This window comes from Orycteropus afer, unplaced genomic scaffold, assembly GCF_000298275.1.
Source record: "Orycteropus afer afer isolate SDZICR_OR568_19922 unplaced genomic scaffold, OryAfe1.0 scaffold00061, whole genome shotgun sequence".
In the NCBI taxonomy this organism is placed as follows: domain Eukaryota; kingdom Metazoa; phylum Chordata; class Mammalia; order Tubulidentata; family Orycteropodidae; genus Orycteropus; species Orycteropus afer.
Genome location: NW_006921648.1, coordinates 2,029,203 through 2,046,568, shown reverse-complemented (window position 1 = coordinate 2,046,568; position 17,366 = coordinate 2,029,203). Strand labels below are relative to the sequence as shown.

Below are 17,366 nucleotides of genomic sequence, written 5' to 3'. Positions count from 1 at the left end.
ACTTTCCCACCTGGGTCTGCTCTTGGGGATACCCCTTGCTCAATGCCTCCTGTCCTCCTTTTGTCCCTTTTCCTATGTTGAGTTAGGGAGAATAAGCTGCTATTCCGGTTCTTGATTGGTGCTGCTATATTTGTCAGGCGAGAAGGATCAGGGGGATTTCCAACTGACCACCCATGTCTTGTGGGAACAACAGCCATCCAGGACCTAGCAGTGGTGTTTTTCTCAGTTCATAAGACTTGAGATTAGCACTTCAATCATGAGCCTTCATCTCTTAATTACTCTCCAATGCAAATACCAGTGCCTTCTGGGACTTTGAGCTAGTTTTTTTTTTTTTTAATTTCCAATTCAGTAGGGCTTTTTCCTTTATTTTCTCGTGTTGGTTGGTTGAATCAAATTCAGTATGAGTAAGAGAGGAAAATACACAACACTAAATTTGGAAGAGAAAATGAAAGTTCTAGGTAGGATTGAAGCCGGACGATCTCTTAAAAGTGTAATGGATGAATTTGGAATCAGTAAATCAACATTTTATGACATTAAAAAGAATAAGAAATTGATTTTAGACTTTATACTAAAACAGGACATGCCATTAGTAGGGGCTGAGAAGAGAAAGAGGACAACCGGAGCCAAATATGGCGATGTGGACAACGCAGTCTACATGTGGTACCAACAGAAACGCTCAGCTGGTGTCCCTGTTAGAGGCGTGGAACTTCAGGCTGCTGCCGAGAGATTTGCACAGTGTTTTGGACGGACAGACTTCAAAGCTAGTACCGGTTGGCTTTTTAGATTCCAAAATAGGCATGCAATTGGGAACCGAAAAGTATGTGAGGAACAAGTCTTAAGTTCAGCTTCAGAAAGTGTTGAGCCATTTCGACAAAAACTATCCATGATAATCAGTGAGGAGAAACTGCATCTAGCTCAGTTATACAGTGGGAATGAAACGGACCTCTTTTGGAAATCAGTGCCAGAAACCACTCAGGCAAGCAAAAAAGATACCTGCATGCCAGGGAAGAAAATAAACAAGGAGCGATTGTCTGCCCTTTTGTGTGCAAATGCAGATGGGACACATAAGCTGAAGTCGGTCATAGTTGGAAAATCAAAACAACCCCAAAGTGTGACAGAGGACACAAGTGCATTACCTGTGATATATAAAGCTAGTAAAGATGTTTGGTTCACCAGAGAATTGTTTTCGGAATGGTTCTTTCAAAACTTTGTTCCAGAGGTTAGGCATTTTCAACTTAACAGTTTACGATTCCACGAAGAGGAAGTCCGGGCGTTGTTACTGTTGGATAATTCCCCAGCTCACCTTTCTTCTGAAGCCCTAACCAGTGAGGACGGTAGAATAAGATGTATGTTCTTTCCCCATCACACTTCAGCCTTGATTCAGCCAATGAATCAAGGTGTAATCTTAAGCTGCAAACGACTTTATAGGTGGAAGCAACTTGAAGAGAATCATGTAATCTTTGAAGAAAGTGATGATGAGTATGACAAAGGAGAAAAAGGAGTTTCCAAGACGAAAACCTATGGTATAAAAAGTGCAATTTTTAACTGGGCAAAGAGTTGGGATGAAGTAAAACAAACAACCATAGCAAATGCCTGGGGAAATCTTCTTTACAAGAAGGAACCTGAATACGATCTTCAAGGTTTAGACGACGGGGATTATAGAGAAATTCTTGAAAAATGTGGAGAGTTGCAAACAAAGTTAGATGATGATAGGGTGTGGTTGAATGGGGATGATGAAGAAAAAAGTTGCCCCAAAAAAACGAAATGTGGGGTTACAAACAGAACTGTTCTGAAAGGAGGAACTGATGAAGAACATTCACAGCCTGCTGAATTTAGGTTATCTGCTGTAAGAGAGAGTATAGACTACCTTCTTGATTTTGTTGATGCCACACCCGAGTTTCAAAGGTTCCATTTCACACTCAAAGAGATGCAACAAGAAATAATCAACAAACAGTTACAGAGTAGAATCCATTCTAGGATTGGTCGCTTTTTGAAGCCTAGGCCTCATAATACTAAGGATTTCTTCAACATGCCTTCAACTTCTGCTTCTAAGCGTTAGATTCTGTGTTTAAAGATTTGTGCAATTATCTAACAATGTATGTAGGCTTATTGTAAATTGTCATTGTTTTTATCAACTAACTTTATTTTGTGTATCAGTGTCCACTTCTAGATAAGTTATAAAATATATACAGTTTGAAAACCAGAAATTTGTTTCTTTAAATGTATAAATATATTCCATAATTCAGATTTTTTGTTTTATTTATTTTTAATTTTTATTGTGATTTGGGTAAACATTTACAGAGCAAGTTCATTTTCCATACAGCAGTTCATAGACGTGTTTCATGACATTGACTGCAATCCCCACAGTGTAACAGCTCTCTCCGGACTTCCTCCCTGTAGTTAACCTCTTTCCTGTGCCCTCCTTTCCTATTCATTCCTGCCCCCCTGAGAGCTATCTCCCTGTGAAAATACTGCCTCTCTGTTCTCTCATGATTGATCATTTTAAGGAGTGTATCTTCTTGATGTAGGAGCTCTGGTAGCATAGTGCCTAAAGCACTTGACTGCTAACCAGAGGTCTGGCGGTTCAAACCCACCAGCCACTCCTCGGAAGGAAGTTAGAGCAATCTACTTCTGTAGTGATACTGCCTCGGAAACCCAAGGAGGGGTCGCTATGAGTCGGGTCCGACTTGACGGCACATAACAACAACAACATCTTCTTGATGTACATGTTCACCCTATGTGCTTGTCTGTTTGGCTGGAAGCCATGAGGATGAGTGAGATCAATTCTAGACCTGAAGGGTCTAGGGGCCATAGTCTTGGGGGTCTCACCAGGCTCTATTAGACCAGTAAACCTCGGAGGAATTGATACTCATGTTATATTTCTCTCCACTCAAGTTGTAAATATAACCCTCTGTCATTGAGTGGATTCCGACTTATAGTGACCCTATAAGACAGTAGAACTGCCCCATAGGGTTTCCAAGGAGGGCTGTATGGAAGCTGACTGCCACCTTTCTTCTGCAGAGCAGCTGGTTGGTTTGAACCATTGACTTTTTGGTTTGCAGCCAAGTGCTTTAACCACTGTGCCACCAGGACTCTGTTATTGTAAATACAGTTTTCTTTTAATAGAGTACTCATATTTTAAGGTTATTCCTAAATACGTTCTGAGTGGGATACTTTTTAATTGTTATTATGATTAAATTGTTATTATGATTAGTTATTGTTGATATTTTTACCTTGTAAATCAACTCAGAAAGGGGGCTCTAGTGGCTTAGTGGTTAAGGCTTTAAACTGCTAACCAAAAGGCCAGTGGTTCTACCCTACCAGCCACTCCGCGGGAGAAAGATGAGGCAGTTGGAGTTTTACAGCCTTCGAAACCCCGTGAAGCAGTTCTACTCTGTCCTCTAGGGGGGCTGTGAGTAGGAATCGACTCGACCGCAGAGGGTTTGTTTGGTGGTTTTAAGTTAACTCAGTAGTTTGGTTTTAACGTTCCTTTCCTTTCTTCTCGCTTTCATTACCCGGAATTTATAATGGAAATTACCATTGGGCATCCTTTTGGCTTTTTTCCTTGCTTAATTAAGTCCGCAGCCTAATGCAAGGTGGAAGGGAGACCTTTAACATCAAACTGCGGATGGGTTTAAGGGGAGGGCAGTGTTTCTCCCCAGTGTGGTGTTTTGCCGCCTCTGAGACGCCTTTCGAGCCTAGAATAGGAAGGAGTGCAGGAAAAGTTGAAGGGATTGGTCGGTGGAGAGCGCTTTGGGTCCTTTCATTTGGGTTGTTGCTTCAAAACGTTTTTATTCCTTGTCAGTGGTAACGACTTCTCAGAATGAGTGGCGCTCGTTTTCAAGAACACTGATAATGAAAGTATCCCCTGGGCCTCCGGTGTACTTCCATGTACGCGAGCTTGGTGTTGGGGATTCATACCTGAATAACACAAAAAAAACAAGCCGCCGTTGGATGTGCGAAGGGTCGGAGCTGCGTGTGGAGAGGGATTTGGGAGCATCTGGCTGGCCGGCAGGGGGAGAATCACAGGGTCTGTGTGACTCGTCAGTTGGGCTTTAAAGTTTAATTACAAAGGCAGGCCAGGCCCAGGGGGGATGAGCACAGCCCGCGCAGCGTGGGAGTCTTCGTCCCGGGAAGTGGCAGGAGCCCTGGATGGTCGCGATAGGGGGCTGCCGGCAGAGGAGCAGGGAAGAGGGCAGAGCCAGATTTTCAGTGACCTCGGTGGGAGGTGGTCACCCCACAGTTTTAGCCTTGGAGCACCGGCCCGCGCCCTGACGGCTCTGCCTCCCCCGCCCCTCCTCACTGCCCCCATTAGCCCCTCGACGACGGCAGCCGCCTCAGATCTACCAGCCCTCCTGGGCCTGTCGCTTCTCCATCTTTTCCCTACGCAGTCGCCAGGGCGACCGTATTCAAACGTGAATTATGTCTCCCCTGCTGCGTGGACTTCCTGTTGCATTCGGACAAAGACTCCGGCCCGGAAGCGGCCTGTGCTTTCCCTGAGCGCACCCTGCCTTTCCCAGCCTCCGGAGCGCACCAATCGCCGCGCTGGGCCCCGCCTCCTGAGGGCCGCTGGGGGCGGGGCCGGACTGCCTCCTGGCTCCCGGCAGCGGGTTAGCGCACGCGTGGTTGAGGGGCCGGGGAATTTTGAGCAGTGCTGTTCTCCTCACCTGCCTCAGATTGAAGGAGCCGGTGGCCAGCCGGGAGCACGCGGCAGGGAACGACCATGGAGCACAGACAGCGGGCCAGAGCGGCCGGTGGGTGCTTGCGGGCGGGCGCTCGGCGCCCGCGGGCGGGGCGGGGCATTTGGAGCCTGAGGGGCGGTGTGCTAGGCCCCTGCGGGCGGGGCGCTAGGCCCTGCGGGCGGGGTGTTCGGCGCCTGCGGGCGGGGCAGGGCGCTCGCGCGCGCTCCTGTCCCGGGGATGGGCGCGCAGGGCTCAGAGGGGTGCGCAGCCCGGCGTGGGAAGAGAGGTCTCGCCGCCGGGGGATAGTCACCGCTGAGGGGGCCGAAGCAGCCCCGAGACCCTGGGCGGAGATGGGAGGGATCTGGCTAGACGTGGCCGCGAGCGCCCCGCCAGCCTTCCTTTCCCCCGGGGGCCGGGCCTTGGCGCTGCAGTGCCGTCTTCCGTGGAGGCAGCAGGGGTATCGAGTGGGATAGTTCCTACTAAATCCAGAGATTAAAAATGTACATGGGCACTGTGTGTCCTACAGGTCACAAAAGGGTTAAGCAGACCGATTCTCCACCTAGGAACCTATCTGCTGGTCTCAGGTGAAGCCTTTGCCTCAAGGCCACATGGCTGTTGCTCAGGGTCAGTGCTCCTCTCCCAGGTCTCCGTTGTACCCATGAGTTTAGGAACCACCATCAGGCTCCCCAGAATCGGGCTTCCTTTCAGTTGAAATCTGTTATGGCTTCTTTTACAGAAGGACTCAACAGTCAGTGTGTTAATGTAAGAAAGTATCCTTTGCAGTGGTCTCATGGGAGCCTGCAGTAAGGGGGCTCCCACCTGCTCCTTGGCACATGACTTCACAGGAAGTCATCACTACTACCTCTTGATGGGGGATTGCTTCCAGAAATACCTGCCAGCGTGGCCTTCCACTGACCCCAGTGCCAGGTGCTTAGAAGGAAGCAAAGCTTTTACTCTCTGTCCCCAGTGGGACGGAGAGATGAGTGCCTTCTGCGTGGCAGGGACTGTGCTAAGTGTGTTACACGTGATATTGTGTGTAACATCATCTCATTAAAGCAAGGCAGAGGACAGCTGTGAATGCAAAGTTGGCCAAAGGGGACCTGGATGAAGGCTCCTACTGGAAAGCCTTTCTAGTAGCTCCCAGGGGCTCTAGCTTTAACTAGCAATACTCAGTAGCAGCAACATCAGCCTGGCCACATCATAAGACCAGAATGGCTGACTGTTGGGTTGTGGGGGAACAATGGGGATGGCTTCCATTCCTATAAGACTTAGCACCCACATGTTGTTGTTGTTGTTGTATGCCGTGGAGTCGGACCTGACTCATAGCGGCGACCCCTCTTTGGGTTTCCAAGGCAGTATCACTACGGAAGTAGATTGGCCCATCTTCCAAGGAGTGGCTGGTGGATTTGAACCGCCAGCCTTCCAGCACCCACATAAGATATCATTTTAACCAGAGAGAATGCATAGTAAAAACATTAATTCTACACCACTTTGGTGCACTTACTTTATATGGTGCTTTTAAGCCATGCATGGCCTTGTAAATGCCACACAATGATTGGGTGAGACTCTGAAAATAAAGTGTTTATAGCCCACCAAGGGGATGGAGCCATGCAGATAAGCTGTATGGTGCCCCGACAAGGGGATTGGTCAGTTTTGCCATCCCACTAGGCTTAAAAGGGACCCTAACCCAGAGGAGAGTGGGGATCTCAATCCCAGCAAGAAAGAAAAGCCAGGAACGGGGCATGTCCTTTGGCTCTGGGGTCACTGTGCTGAGAACTTCCTAGACCCAGGGGCGAGAGCTGTAACACTACAGACAGCACAAGACAGTGAGAAGCAGCGGCAGCAAAACGGTGGCAGCAGAACCAGGAGACTGGCACAAGGCAGCAGAGGGGGCTTCCTGGCCCACAGAACAATGCAGTGGTGGGCATGCTGACCCCTCACAGCAAGAGAGCTGAGTATCTTCAGGTAGGTGGCTTGCTGGTGGACTGGGGTGCCTCTGGGCAGCTGTCAGCAGAGCCAGGCTTGTCAACCCGTGGAGCCACAGCTTAGCACCTTTGGGCAGGTAGCTTACTGGCCGGGTGGGGTGCTTCTGGGCAGTTCTTGGTAGAGCTAGGCTTGTCGATCAATGGAGCCAGGGAGATGAGTGTCTTCAGGCAGGAGCCTTCGTGCCAAGTTGTGGCGCCTCTGGCAACTGACTGGCAGAGCTCAAGAGCCTAGTAACACTTCCCTGACCAGGGTAAAGGCCAGGTCCAAGTGGGGACAAGGGCTGAGAGATGAGCCCGTCCAGTAGAGACAAGTTGAGAGAGATGTCCCGCACTGAAGAAAGGAGGGCCAGCACGCTTTGTGTCCTGGTTCTGAGTTGCAGCCTGTTGCTTCCCTAATAAACCACTTAACTTTAAGCATGGTCTGTGAGTTTGTGTGGCCACTGCAATGAATTACAAACCCAGCAGAGAAGTAGGGAGTGTTGTAAGAGGAATGGCTGATATAAGAATTGGCAAAAAGGTTGGAGGGTGGAGCTATGTCTTACATCCACTGGTCAGGAATCAGCCTTGGGCTGACGTCAGGAATCAGCCTTGGGCTGACGCTGGCGCTTCCCCACCTTGTGAAGTTAGCTGAGGTCAGATGTCTCTCTGCCATTAACAAGTGCTCCACATGTCTCAGGGCAGCAGCAGCCACATCAGCCATGCCCTGCGGGACCTCAGGCCTGCTCCTACCACTGGTGAGCCTACTATTAATCTCTCTAATCTTTACCTCCTCAACAGTAATCTTTACTGCCCCTCACCCATACATAACCACTGCCCTCCTCCTGGGAACAAGGTGGTAAGAGGAAGGGAAAGAAATGAGGAACTGTGACATTTTTAAGGGTGGCTCAGGAAAAACTCCCACTCAGCTGGGGCAGGGTTGAGACAAGACTGACAAGGAACAGGAAGGTGAGGCATGGGTTGTTTCCATCATGTATCACTGTATTTCATAGCCTGGCAACGATGGAATGTTTTGTCACGTTTTTCTCCCAAAGAACTAGTCAGATACTTTCCTCCAGGGCCGTATTTTCCAGGCACTAGCTCTGGGTGACTAAGGCACTTGACTGCTAACCAGAAGGTTGGTGGTTCAAATCCACCAGCCACCAGCCACTCCTTGGAAGGAAGGTTGGACAATCTACTTCCATAGTGATACTGCCTCGGAAACCCAAGGAGGGGTCGCTATGAGTCGGGTCCGACTCAGCGGCACATAACAACAGCAGCACAACAGAATTTCCTACTCCTAGAATCGTCCCTGGTATTCTACCTCTTCCATAGATACACTCTTAGAATACCCATTCCTCATTCTAAAATGCAATGCTTTCCTCTAATAGGATTTTAAAAAAAACAAAAACCACTGCCATCAAGTCAATTCTCATAGCGACACCCATTGGGTTTCCAAGGCTGTAAATTTTTACAGAAGTAGTTGACTCATCTTCCTCCCCTGGAGCAGCTGGTGGGTTTGAACCACTGACGACCTGGTTAGCAGCCAAATGCCTTACCCACTATCTCACCAGAGCTCCTTCTATTAAGATAAACGAAAAACAAACTCACTGCTGTTGAGCTGATTCAACTCATAGTGACCCCTCCTTGGGTTCTCTAGGGGGTATCTCTATGGAAAGATTGCCTACCCTTCCTTCTGAGGAGTGGCTGGTGGCATTGAAGTGTCAGCCTTCTGGTAAACAGTCAGATGCCTAAGGCACCATGCCACCAGAGCTCCCAACCAAACTCACCGCCATTGAGTTGATTCCAACTCATACACGACATAATTTTCTGGTTTGCTTTTCTCTGTATTGTCCATAAAGAGATCTGGTGGTTCAGTGGTTAAAGCATTTGGCTGCTAACCAAAAGGTCAAAACATCATGGTTTGAACCCACCAGCCACTGCACAGGAGAAAAGATGAGGCAGTCTCCTTCTGTAAAGATTTACAATCTTGGAAGCTCTATGGGGCAGCAGTTCTCTGTTTTTTAGGAATTGGAGTCAACTTGATGGCAGTGTTTTTTTTTTTGTTTTGTTTTTAAATATCTTCCATAGGATTCTACCACAGTAGTTAAAGCACTCAGCCCCTAACTGGAAGGTCAGCGGTTCAAACCTACCAGCTGCACCCATGAGAGAAAGATGGGGCAGTCTGCTTCCATAATGATTTCAGCCTTGGAAATCCTATTTGTGCAGTTGTACTCTACCCTATAGGATCGCTGTGAGTTGGAATTGAGTTGATGGCAGTTTTTTTTTTTTTTTTTTGCACATCAACCATTAATGATAGAAAAGCATACTTCTCAGAAAACCTTATGAGAACATCACCGTGAGCAGCCAGTGGATTTAAACCTGTTAATCACATACCAGTCCCAGCCCTGGAGCTCACTAGGCAGTACTCTGTAATACTGCTGCCTGTCGGCTGCCATATGTATCAGAACTTTCCTGACCAACCCAGTAAGACCACAAAGACAGAGCAGGTGCTCTGCCTAAGGCAGAGTGGAGCCAAATCAACACTGAGAGGCAAGGCCAAGGCCTTCATCAAAGACTCACATGTGTTCATGTTTCTGTAGGATATTTATTACCATCCATACTTTCAACAGGGAAGAGCATAATCCACATTTCCCTGGGACCCAAGTTTTCACTTTCCAGGGACTTCCTGTCTTTCACAGAACCCTCTCTCCAGGAACAAGGCTCTGGAGTTCTATTTGCCTTTTTCGGACACAGTAGGGTACCCCAGAGCTCTGCAAAGGGTAAACTAATTCACACTCTTACTTCTTGGCCAACTCCTGGGCTGACCACCTTACCGTTTCCTCAGGTCTGGTTCCTTGCCTGAGGGCACACTGACATGGGTGGCCTGCCAATGAGTCTTCCAGTCAGGCCATGGAGGGGCGCTGGGGTAGCTGACCTGCACTGCCCAGGACTTCCCAGCCAGGGCCCTTAGGAGAGCTGTAACGCACAGCTAATCTTTGTTGGCCTCTGGCCAGTTTCTCAAGAGACTCAACCTCTCCTGTTTGGTCTCAAGGGCCTTGGAGCCTGAATACTCCTGCTGACTGTCCCAAGTGGGGAATAATAACAGAAAGATCACATGGATTCCCAACGTGCTTGGGACAGACATGAGACACAGTAAGGCACCAAAATCACAAATGGGAGAAATACACTGAATGTGGGTGCACCATGGGATAGGATGGACTTACTGGAGAAGTCCACTCTGAGCAAGTCACCCCGAGACTCGCCGTCCTTGCTAGTTCAGACAGAATTTTTAGTTTTATGTGCTGCTTCTCACCATGACCACCCCGTTCTTCTTTATAGTAATTACCTTAAAGACGTAGAGGCCGTTTGGTCAGTTGGGCAAAGAAAACTATGAAAGTCTGTTCATAGAACAGGACTCTCTCCCACGTCACTTTATCTGGGTCAGAGAAATCCCCTTGTTTTTACCCTGTGTGAGTTCTCTGATGACTCACAAGGCGAGAACTTCGAGAAAAGCTTTCCCCACACTCAGAACATTTGTATGGTCTCTCTCCTGTGTGGGTTCTCAGGTGGCGGATCCGGTTGGAGCTGTGAGAGAAGCTGTCTCCACACTCGTGACATGTGTATGGTTTCTCTCCCGTGTGGATCCTCTGATGCCTGATTAAATTGGATCTGTGGGAGAAGTTTTCCCCACAGAGGGTACATTTATAGGGTTTCTCTCCTGTGTGTGTTCGCTGATGTCTGGTGAGGTGCATGCCCTGCCCAAAGCTTTTCCCACAAGTCAAACATTCAAAGAGCTTTTTTTCTGACTTGGGAGCTCTGTGATTGGTCAGGAAGGGGGTACACTCGCTCACTGCTTCCCCACACTCGGAGAAGGGGTAAAGCCTCTCTCTCTCGTGAGTTCGTTCATGGATGACGAGGTGTGAACTACGAGAGAAACTTTTCCCACACTCGGGACACTTGTAGGGTCTCTCTCCTGTGTGTATTCTCTGGTGCCTGAGAAGATTGGAACTATGAGCAAAGATCTCCCCACACTCGGGACACTTGTAGGGCTTTTCGCCTGTGTGTGTTCTCTGGTGCCGGTGGAGGTTGGAGTTGCAAGAGAAGCTTTTTCCACACACGTTGCATTGATAGGGCTTCTCGCCTGTGTGAGTGCGCTGATGGCGGGTCAGATGGGTGTTCTGACTGAAGCTTTTCCCACATTCGAGGCACTTATGGGCCTCCTCTCCCAGGTGCGCTCTGTGTAGTGACAGATAATGGGGGTTCCCACCAAAGACGTCCCCACACTCCACACCCATGCAAAGTCTTTCTGCTGCATGAATCCTCTGGTGCCTTATCAGATTCGAGTTGTTAGAGAAGTTTTTGCCACACAAGGGACAGAGATGGAGTTTCTTTGGCTGCAGTTCCTTTGGTCGCCCCAGTTCTCTGCAGCCTGTGGCCCCAATTAAGGACTGCTCCGTTCGATCGTCTGGGGGAGGGTCCCAATGCCTGTCTGACCTGTCATGAGGTCTTCCCTGCTCAGGACTCCAGGGCACCTCCCCTCTGGCCTGGCCAGGCAGCTCCTGAGGGTGGGTGTTCTCAGGGGTAACAGTCTGAGCAGTTTCCTCCTGGATCTCAAATTTCTCTTCCCCTGGTAGAGTGAGAGAAAGCAAACCCTTTTGTTACTTGCATGCTGACAGAAAGGAAATCCCACACATCTGCTGCTGTCTGTGGGTGAGGAGTCTGGAGGGCTGATTTGGCCTGTTTCCCGTCTTCTCCAGAGAAGCTTCGGGAAAAGGGGTGAGGCAACTACTCCACCAATCAGAGTTTAGCCCCATCTTGGCGTCCCCACCTGGGGGGTCCACGCACCTCTCCAACGGAGCCCCAGGCTTCCACCCTTCAGGAAGGGGGAAGACGGAGCAGGGCTTTGACTCTGGAGGGGTGAACTAGCCAAAGAGTGAAGGCTTCTTATCTTTGCCCCCTGGGCCCTCACTTTCCTTACCCTAGTCCCAGCCCTGGGATGGAACAGGCAAGTAGGGACAGAGGAAGCAATGGACCCCCCCCGGCCAGCACCCAACACACAAACGCTTCACTCTTCACAGCTGGGCGCCTTGCTAGGCAGGCAGCTCCTTGTCTTACCTGCAGCTGGGCTTCCGGGACTCGGGCCCTCCTTGCAGCTCTGGAGCCTGGGATCCCACGGTTTCCCTCCTTGCTCTGCCTGGGCACTCAGGGCCTCCTGACCTGGAGTCGGAGACTCTGTTCACAGTGAAAGGAACAGATTTCTGCATCAGTACTTTTCTCTGCCAGGCTGGGAAATAAAGACAGTCTTGATCCCTGCACTCAGAAAATGGACAGAGAATTCTCTGCTCATTAAGTCTGCCGGCAATTACTTGGAACACACACTCCACTGTTCTCAGCAGTTCTCTCTAGAAAAATCAGGGCAGGGAGGCTAGGTTGTGTTTCTTTCTTTAAAGAAAAAAAAAAACCCAACTACTTTTATAGTACTTAGATTTTGTGCAATGAGAATGAAAGCTTTTTTAACTGAAACAATAAAAAGAACTTCATTGACATGGCCAGTTCCTTGCAGGATCAGCTTAGTATGGTAGAAGAGCCTCCACTCTTAGATATGAATCTGAAATAGAACTCAGTTTGGCAAGGCAACTCCAGGAAGTGTCACATTAATGTGATGGGTAATAAGAAAAGACCTGGGCCTCCAACAGGGCCATGAGGTTCAAGATCAAAAACACCACTGTCATGCTGTACTAGAAAGAACAAAAACCTCATGCCACCTCCAGCAAACGTGGAGGTAAACTGACGTCTAATTCAAGAAAGTGTGATTTGAAGGTCTCCCTGTGCACAGTCCCCACTGATAGAGCTCTTCTGTTCACTGTTGGATATCCTAGCACGGGGCAAAGCTGCGGAGGACTGGAGACAGTCCCAATGAACAGTCACACGCCTGTGGTAACCCGTGCAGAACTATTGTGGATGACTCTGCAGCTGTGACCCTCCCTGTTTAAGTCTGACGTGTGGACCTGAAGGACAGGGCGTTCCCTTCTCCTGGAGTATGCAGGTGTCAACAGAACTTTAGGAGTAACGTACACACATCTTGTTTCATGTTGTTTTTTAAGAGACACGACGAATCCTTGTATACATTCCCGCTCAGTCCAGTGACCAGAACTCCTGTATTTCACAGGCATCATTGTTCATCTCTACACAACAGTCCGACCAGAGTGCCCTTTCATGACTGTTCAATTTACTCAGCTCCTATCTGGATACACACACTGTTCCCAGGTCTCCACCATGTCTCTGAGCAGTTAGAGAACCCTGCCTGAGGTTTTACTGACTGACAGCTGACACGCTGGAGCCTGGAGCGTTGATGCTGGTGCCTGAAACTCTGTCTTTGTGGAAAGGCCTAGATATAAGTGGAGCATAATAAGTGTAAGACAGCACAGAAGAACAAGCTTTTCAAAACCACAAGGAAGAAAACACTCAGTACCACAGCGTCCTTGGACGCTTGCGTGTGTGTGTGTGTGTGTGTGTGTGTGTGTGTATGTAGAGGGGGTGGGGTCACTGGATCTGATTTATTTGTACTCTGAAGCCCATTATGGTCCAGAGCCTTAGGCTCTGACAGCTGGTGTCCAGGGCTGCCTGCAAGTGTGCTGGCTGGGCCACTTGGTGTGTGTTTTAGCTGATCTAGTCAAGGGGACTGCAGGTAAAGGACATCTCCTGTGGAGGCTTCTTGACAAAACTCAGAGTTTACACCCAAAGGTACGTGTCTGCAACGAATGATCAAGTATGTGTAGGCAAAAGGGAATATACCCATGATCATATATACGGTTGCCAGATGATATTTCTACATACGCATTTGTATGTGCGGAGAGAATGTCCACATAAGTAGGCAAAGCTTTGATAACTTCTCAGGCACAGTCAACCACCCAAATGGAGTGAGTTGTTTGACCCCAGGGCTCAGGGCATGGTGGCAGGGGACATCAGGGTCAGCTGGTATAACATACTACACAAAAAACATTGTTCTACAACCTACTTTGCCAAGTAGCAACTGGGGTCTTCAAAGCTTGCAGATGGTCATGTAGATGAAACAGTGGGTCTCCCCTCGTCCACAGCAAACAATAATGAAGAAAACCAAAGATGCATGGAAACAGTTAGTCCAAGGGACTAGTGGACCATGGAAGCCTCAGCCAATATGACCAAGAGGCCAGAACTAGATGGTCCCCAGCTACCACTGTCAACTATAGAGTGGGAGAACAATGTGGAACAAAACTCAAAATCATAAAAAAGACCAGGCTTGCTGGTCTGATAGAACCTGGTGAGACTATGGCCTTAGTTACCCACCAAGTCTGGAACTGAATTCACTCCCGTGGCTTCCAGCCAAACCACAGACAGGCATATAGGGTGAACATTTACATCAGATAGATACACTCCTTGGAGTGATCAATCATGAGAGAGCAGAAGGGCAGTGTTTGCACAGGGAGACAGCTCAGGGGGCAGGAATGCATAGGAGGGAAGGACACAGGGAAGAGGTAACTATAGGGAGGAAGTGGGAAGAGAGCTGTTACACTGTGAGAAATTGCAGTCAATGACATGAAAATGTGCATGAACTGCTGTAGGGAGAAAGATTTTGCTCTGTAAACTTTCACCTAAACCACAGTAAAAATTAAAAAAACAAACAAACTAGGTGTGTGTCTAAGGGATAGGACCCTGGTCGGAAGGCTCACTCTTCATTCCTAGAGAAAATATCCTTACCCAGTGAGTCCATGTTCCCGTAACTCTCCTGCACCGTGTCCCTGGAGAGGGTCCTCTTACTAGGCTCCTGATGGCCCCACTCCTCCTGGGAGATGTACGCAGCTACGTCCTCTAAGCTCTCCGGCAACTGAAACAGCACAAGCTCGCCTTTAGCCCCGGACGCGCCCAGAACAATTCAAAGAGAGTTGCGGGTTAAAGGGGCAAACACTGGGGGTGCCCAGAACACGCTTCATGGGGAAGGGGGTGCCAGCCCTACAGGCTAGGTGTGGAGGGGCCCAAGCAGGTGGCGAAGGAGGCAGAGCCTCTGCAGGTGGCAGAAAGGCCCCGCCCCCGCGAGAGGCACACTCCCAGGGGAGGAGGAAGGGCGGGGGGAGACAATGGGAATGTCCACATCACCTGGGGCCTGGTCATCTGCTTGTCCTCCATGTTCCCTTCAGGAGGAAAGAGAGAGAGCCAGGGAGCAGACAGTGCTGCAGGTGACAGAGATCACTGTGAGAACGGCCTGCACGCCTGGCTCCCCAGGAGGAGTCTTACATCGGTCTATTCCCCAACACCCCGTCTGTGCAATAAAGAGATACCCGGAATGATGGGGCCAGAGGCAGGAAATAGCAGTAGGCTCCCCGTCATCCTGCGGGGCTCCCTCCCGTGAGAAAACGAGGTGGCCTCTGTTTTACATAATAAAATGCTCAACAGAGAGCTGCCTCCCCACCACCAAAACCCCAAACGAAACCCACTATCATAGAGTCAATTCCGACTCATGGTGACCCTACAGGGCAGAATAGAACTGCCTCATAGGTTTTCCAAGGCTATAGATCTTTATGGAAGCCGATTGCCTCATCTTTCTCTGTTGGTTCGAACTGCCATCCTTTTGGTTAGCAGCAGCCAAATGCTGCAGCCACTATGTCCCCAGAGCTCCTCCCCCCGGCCCAGGAGAACCCAATCCACCAGTTCTAGGCCTTTCACTGCCCACCTGAGAACTTGGGACTTCAAAAACGCCCTGTCCTTGGCCTGCTGGTGCCTGGGGCAGCCCCGAAGCCCCTCCTCCCTCCCACCTGCCCCACCAACTGCTCCTCACCCCTCTCCTTTACAGCTTGGGGGTCCCTTTGGGGGCTGGGGCCTAGCAGCTCCTGCAGCCTGGGGCCAGGGCTTCGCTCAGTCTCCATGGGCTCCAGCTTGAAGCTCGGTGACTCTCGTGCTGTTTCCACAGGCAAAGTCTCCTCCCAATGCATTGCCGTTCCCCGCCCACGGACTGTGACCTGGGGACCAACCCACATCACTCATCACCACAACAGGGCCCGCTAGGTAGGGGCGTCAGCACAGGGTCCACAGAGAACCACAGCCATCCCTTCGGACCCTGCCAGAGGGTGTTTTGATCCCATGTGCCTCAATCTAAGAGTGTGTGTGTGTGTCTGCACACCCTTCCCCACACAGCTCTTCTCAAACACCTCGTTCCCTCTTCCTCTCGCCAACCTTTTCTAGATGCTTCCATTTCTCACAATTAGATGAGCTAACTTGGGTGGCCCTGGGAACAGGGAACCTCAGAGCATCAGTGCCAAACTGGTTTTCTAAGTTCACAGTCAGCTGAGACACCGCACAACGAAGGACCTCAGACTATTGTTGTTATGGGTTTCCGAGGTGGTATCACTACGGAAGTAGATTGCCCCATCTTCCTTCTGAGGAGTGGCTGGTGGGTTTGAACTGCCAGCCTTCTGGTTAGCAGTCAAGTGTCTTAGGCACTATGCTACGAGAGCTCCCTCCCAGGCCTGTTAATTCACAATCCACTGCCATCAAGTCAATACCGACTCATAGCAACCCCCATTGGGTTTCGATGGTTGTAAATCTTTACAAAAGTAGGTGCCTCATCTTCTTCCCCCAGAGCAGTTGGTGAGTTTGAACCACTGACCTGGTTAGCAACCAATTGTCTTACCCACTAAGCCACCAGAGCTCCTGAATGTAATAGTGGACCGTTATTAACGTTACTTGATCAAAACTTAATATGCTGTTGGCTTTCTCCCTTTAGCCCTCAAAACCACCCCAGGAGGGGTAGTTCAGCACCCCCATTTTACCAAAGACATCAAGCAAATTGCCCGAGATCACAACGCTAGTACTTAGCGGAGCCAGGTGTAAATCTTGGCGATCTAACTCCAGAGCTCACGCTAACAATGGCAACGACACTCCCTCCATGTCAGAACAGAATTTGAACGTTCTGTCAATTTAGGAGCCCCTTGCCCCTGTAAGGTCTATTCAGGGCAACCCAGCAAATTCGAATGGGGAAAAATAAGCCATCAGGATGTCCCAGTCCTTGGGGCCCAACCAACTCCGAGTAAACTCGCTCTTTCTCTCACCTGTTGCCTCAATCTCCCAAGCTCTCTCTGCATGTCCTCCACAAGGGTGACCGCTTCCTCGCCGCTCTCCGGATGCAGCTCCTGCACCCTGCTCTGGATCTCCGGGGGCAGGATGCTCAGGAACTGCTCCAGCACGAGCAACTCCAGGATCTGCTCCTTAGTGCGCATCTTGGGACGCAGCCATTCGTGGCACAGCTCCTGGAGCTGGCTGAGGGCTTCTCGGGGGCCAGCGGCCTCCTGGAAGCGGAACCGTCGGAAGCGCAGGTGAGCAGACAGTGTGCTGGACCCTGCGTCGGGCGTAGGAAGCTCCTGGCTCCATGCACAGTCCTCCTCCAGTTTCACGATCAGGAGCCCTTCCCGCTCCTGGGAGCCCGGGTCCGACGCCATTACCAGGTCCCGGATCGCCTGGGCCCCGAAATCAGTTGTGCCCGTCTGGGAAGGGGCCCCGGGTCCCCACGCAAAGATGGGTGGCGTCTGCAGTAGCCGGCGGGCCCGGGACTGCAAGCCCTAGCGGAGGAGCGATGTTCCTCCCCGGGCGCAGCCTTCAGCCTCAGTCGGTCCCGGACGCGGTATTTTCGCCTGGCTCCGCCAGGGCCTCCAGGACCCAAAACCTGGGAGCCACTCTCTTTCCCAGCCGT

General features: G+C 50.2%; 2 protein-coding genes across 2 annotated transcripts; one reads left to right on the top strand and one right to left on the bottom strand.

The window, feature by feature from the left end:
• Positions 1-400: 400 nt before the first annotated feature.
• Positions 401-2,059, top strand: TIGD7 (tigger transposable element derived 7). The gene has a single exon (XM_042780792.1). It carries the CDS (start codon positions 401-403, stop codon positions 2,057-2,059), a length of 1,659 nt encoding a protein of 552 aa, XP_042636726.1.
• Positions 2,060-10,107: 8,048 nt separating this feature from the next.
• On the bottom strand, positions 10,108-17,115 carry ZNF263 (zinc finger protein 263). Its single transcript, XM_007939566.1, has 6 exons — positions 16,729-17,115; positions 15,459-15,639; positions 14,780-14,853; positions 14,384-14,510; positions 11,762-11,878; positions 10,108-11,273 (listed from the first exon to the last, which is right to left on the bottom strand). The coding sequence occupies exons 1-6, from the start codon at positions 17,113-17,115 to the stop codon at positions 10,108-10,110; spliced, it is 2,052 nt and encodes a 683-aa protein (XP_007937757.1).
• Positions 17,116-17,366: the final 251 nt, after the last annotated feature.

Coding starts and splice junctions, on each gene's coding strand:
- ZNF263 (XM_007939566.1), bottom strand. CDS start 17,115: ATGGCGTCGGACCCGGGCTCCCAGGAGCGGGAAGGGCTCCTGATCGTG. Junction 14,854..15,458: donor CCAAGCTGTAAAGGAGAGGG/GTGAGGAGCAGT, acceptor TGTCACCTGCAG/CACTGTCTGCTCCCTGGCTC. Junction 14,511..14,779: donor AGCAGATGACCAGGCCCCAG/GTGATGTGGACA, acceptor GTGCTGTTTCAG/TTGCCGGAGAGCTTAGAGGA.
- TIGD7 (XM_042780792.1), top strand. CDS start 401: ATGAGTAAGAGAGGAAAATACACAACACTAAATTTGGAAGAGAAAATG.